The sequence below is a fragment of the Argentina silus genome, assembly GCF_951799395.1.
Source record: "Argentina silus genome assembly, chromosome: 9".
In the NCBI taxonomy this organism is placed as follows: Eukaryota; Metazoa; Chordata; class Actinopteri; order Argentiniformes; family Argentinidae; genus Argentina; species Argentina silus.
The window spans coordinates 13,219,762-13,224,519 of NC_139663.1; the positions used below are offsets into that span (position 1 = coordinate 13,219,762).

At 44.7% G+C, this 4,758-nt stretch overlaps 1 protein-coding gene across 1 annotated transcript in view; it reads right to left on the minus strand.

Moving 5' to 3' along the window:
* ntn1b (netrin 1b) overlaps nt 1-4,312 on the minus strand; it is a gene marked incomplete at both ends in the record, with an annotated part of 44,184 nt that extends 39,872 nt beyond the window's left edge. Inside the window, one exon of the mRNA XM_083676590.1 lies at nt 3,298-4,312. Coding sequence (XP_083532716.1) covers nt 3,298-4,312 — 1,015 coding nt within the window. The remainder of the gene's footprint in view (nt 1-3,297) is intronic.
* Nucleotides 4,313-4,758: the final 446 nt, after the last annotated feature.

Here is a 4,758-nt window from a genome sequence, read left to right on the forward strand (position 1 = left end):
CATAGGAGCACCAAACACCACTGACCACCAGAACAACCAACCAGTACATCACTGAGGAGAACAGAGAACCAGGCCAACAGGCCTAATGACTGTTCTACACGTGTAAGGGACGGACACTACACGAACAGCATCCCACCCCATCTGAATAATCCCAAACGAATATTCTGTTTTAACCTCTGTGAAACTCTGACTGACTGCGGCCGCACATTACCCAACCAAACCGAACGTCTCGTGGCAGGGCTACAAAACAAGCGAAAAAAACGACGTTCAAAATTGAACAAGTGCAAAATGACACGTATGAGTGACTAAGGCTACCATTTTCGACTTGCCTCTAAAACCCCACTTGGCAGGCGAGCGTGTTCCCACAGCTCCCTTCACAGCTCATCAGTCAGGGGGGAGAGAGAGTTAGGTCTGACTCGCTGGGGTCAGAGCCGTAGCCGCTGCAGTGCAGGCTGTGCATGGTTGGAATAAGAAGCAGCTGGGCCTCATTTAGAGATGTGGTGGTCTCTGGAGGATGAGGCCAACCTGAGGTGTCTAGGGAGGAGCTATTTATTCCTCTCCTCTCTGCGTGTATTCCTCTTCTTCCTTCCTTCCTCCCTCCGTTCCTCCGTTCCTCCCTTCCTTCCTTCCTTCCTTCCTCCCTTCCTTCCTTCCTTCCTTCCTTCCTTCCTTCCTTCATCCCTCCACATGACAAGCCACTCACTGGCGTCCTTCAGGGGCGTGGAGGCGACAGGTCAGGCAGGATGTCATGGTGATTTGATTTAGTTTGAAAACACGATTATTTATTTTTTCAAAGCTAAATTGTTCACGTCTAAAACTTGTTTTGGTTTTTGGTTTGAATGGACTAACTTGCACTGCATGCAACATCAATTGAAGGCAATGGCAAGGTTAAGGCTACCAATAAAAATGCATTTCCACCAAATATGATGTTTTACTTCCACACGCAGCAGCAAAAGTGTAGCCAACTACTCTCCCATATCCACATCTCTCTCCTTCTCTCCCCACCTCTCTCTCTCCCTCTTTCCCTCTCTCTCCACCCCCTCTCTCTCTCCACCCCCCCTCCTCTCTCCCTTTATCTGTCTCTCTGTCTCACCCCCCCCCCCCTCTCTCTCCACCTTTCTCTCTCTCTATCTCTCTCTCTTTCCGATAGTACACTTGCAGTCAGGGGCCAACAAAGATCAGACCAGAAAGATCATTAGCAGCTACCATTCAGTGTCCCCTCTGCCAGACCACCACGCTGTAGCTCAGTGAATCCCATCCTCCCCTCCCCTCCCCTCCCCTCCCCTCCCCTCCCCTCCCCCTACTCACACAATGAGGTGTCAGGCCAGCCTTATTATTCCCTTCCTTTCCCTCAGAGCGCATGCTTATTGAGGCCTTTTCTGAACCTTTATCTGATGACACCACCCCCATAAAGAGACGAGGTGGTGAACGGGGGCCTCTCGCTGACAGCATGATAGATGCCACAAGTGACAATCTTTTGTTTCAGCAAAACACACTCACATGCCGGGCCCTGCGGAGGCAAAATGCGGAGGGCAAGGGGAACAACTTGTTCACTTGTTCCGTGTCGGTGAACAAACCATGGCAGTGACTGAACTTGTTACTCTCCCAGTTTGGGTTCACTCCCTATGAGGGAGATGGGGCTTGTGCTTCTGTGGTGGTTTTGCTATAAGACACCCCAACTACTGTTGAAAAAATAAGAAGCATAGCGTATGCTGTGATGGACTAAAACTTAGTTCTGGTTTCAAATTACCTCATGTTTTGTCCTTTCCTGTGAATAGTTTACTTGGCTCAAAGTGGTGGTTTATTCTCTACGTGCCAAAAATGTCAACCGCCTTAATCGTCCTCACAATCTGATAAAAGCACCTGTTTATAGAAACACAACGCGCCTTTGCGGTCTATCTCCACAGCTGCAATGTTTCCTTCCTATTGAACTTCTACTACAGTCGGAAACATTGCTCAAAATGTAATTACGCACATGGGCACCCGCACTTGTTTGTAGAAAATACTTCCTGTCTTTTTGTCAGAGACCTTTTCTGAGTGTTAAAAGATAAAAATCTGGGATCACCATGGGCCTAGTAGAACTATTTAGACTAAACAGTAGCCTAAGAACATGCTTTTTTTTCATGTTCACCAAAATGGACATCATACAGATGCCCCGAAGGAATGCATAACTGTGTTTACACATTTGAACAATAATACATTATTTTCACATGTTGGAACATGACATTAATTGCATTTGTTGATATGAATATCTAACAGCATTAGGCTACTTCACCATACATAACTGATGCACAGTACACAGTGAGATTCTAATATTTCTGGTGTTTAGTCACCACAGTATATCAGTGCATTTCAACACTCAGAAGATTAATAGAATTGTTTTCCGAGACGATTTCGATCCATAATGATAATCAATCATTTTGATCTAAAAATGAATGTCCCTTTGAGTGGTGGGAAAAAAACATTTAACCCAAACGCTGGTCATCCGGTTGATGAATTATTGTGCGTAAAGCCTTTCCGTTTTTAATTAGGCAACAAATTGTGGGTTTATTTCTCATATATTTAAACATTCCTATCTTTTATCATGACTCACTATTTAGTTTTATAAATCATGGGAATTTAGTCTCATTTGGTTTTATATGAGTAGGCCCATTTGCTAGTTTTGTCGTTTATCATGTTATTACATTTGGGACTAGACATGTGGGCGGTAAGGCGCTTTGGAAGTTGAAAAACACAGCCCTGTCTCACTTTACCAGCTATTCACAATAAATTAAATGATTAAATCTATTTAAATTGCATTACAATATCTGATTAATTTGACATTTAGAATTAGAAGTTGTTGTTGTTCGTTGCCACTTGATAGCCTATACTTTAGTCAAGATTACATTTCCATGTTCATTATTTCAACGTTTCAATTAACGTTGTTTCTCGATGTTCATTCGTTATCAAACGGGGCAAGCCGATCTCTGAATGGTTCTCTGCAATAATTTGATTGACACAATATAATTCAAGAAAACGAGTGAAATCAAAATAATCGTTTAGCCTGTAGGCAAAATAAGACATTCCATTTAAATTCAATTCAAATATATATTTATAAAAAAATATGCCTAATCAACATTTAGCTGTTAGTAATTTCTATGTTTAGGATATAGACACGTTAGAAAGTAGAAACATGCGCACCCGCACAATACAATTTCGATCACAACATATGTCTTCCAAATAAAGTTTGTACATCTTAAATTACCACAACAAGTAAATAAACCAAGCTTTTGATAATAGAAGTATGATTTGACTTACGGACACATTCGTTTGCCTCTCTCGCGGTTGCGCGCTGCCACGGGCGGTCATAATGGAACGGTTTGCACCTGTCGCACTCCGGCCCCGCGGTGTGATGCTTGCACTCACACACCAGATTCCCTTCTCGGTCTTTCACGCACTTCGAAGCGTGGCCGTTGCACTTGCACCTTCCGCCGACCTGCAAGTCCGACACCGCGTAAAAGTAGGAATCGCGCGCCAGCTCCGAGTCGTCCTCGTTCTCGTCCCCAAAAGTGTGCAGCCGGCTGAACGTCACCTTGATGTCGGTGGCTGTGACCCAGTCCTGCAGCACGGGAGAGTTGTCGAAGTCGTGCGCCGAGGGTCTGCCGTCCAAGGTGCTGAACGCTATGAGTCCACCTGTGAGGGGATGCATGTCCGTGTGCGAGTCCGTGCAGATCGCCTCTTGCTCGTTCTGCTTGGTAATCGCCGCCTTATTCTGCTTGTTGAACATCTTCTTACACTGGGTGGAATAGAACTGGAAAGGGACCCACGATTTGCCATAGTCCATAGACTTGAAGATAGCCATAGATTCGGGTCGCGGCGAACAGAACTGCAAGCTCACATAGGTCACCTCGAACTTCTTACCCAGCGACAAGGTGAGCGTGACGTTCTGCGGGTACTGGACATAGTTTTCTGACTGCCAGCAGGTGAGGTTATGCGGATTGTTGAGATCTGTTAAATACGCTGGCGGGTGAGACTTCTTTGGATCATCGGCATCGCAGGTGTGGCAATCCCTAGTCCTCTCCTCTCCCTTCTCGCTCACGACGCAGTACCGGGCTTCGGGGGTTCCACAGGTGCTCGAGACTCGCACGTCCTTACCGAATGCGGAGTTCACGAAATCCGGGATGCATCTCCGGGGGTTCCCGTTCTCATCGTAACACGGGTCTGGAGGGGACGACTGCGCGGCAAACATACTCATCCCGTAACCTCCAAGAGCACCCTTGACAAGCAGAGAGACGGCCACCAAGGTGACCCAAACTTCCAAAATCCTTATCATTGTAATCCGTGCTCCTCAGTGTCTCTTACGCTGAAATGTAGTCACGGGAAAAATAATTGAGACAATCTTTAAGTCTTTCACACAGTAGGTTTTGAGAATTATCACATTATATTTCATAAAGATTGTACATAAATAAAAACAATATAAGAACGCATAAATAAATGTCCATGTTATTCACATCTAAAATAAACCATGGTGAAGACAAACAAGCAGAGGACAATTTACAAACGAAATTACATCAAAAACACATGTTTAAAATTAACCCAATATATAAACTCCTGTGTTATGTTGTTCTTCTCATACACAAATATGAAAGTCAGAGGCAAACACCCATGCAACATGTACAGTATGAGAATGAAATCTTCTTACGAGGCAAAGAAAACTCCTCAGAGGACACTACCTCGAAATAACTGCTCAGTCTGGAGGAGACGTGTGGTAAAACTAAA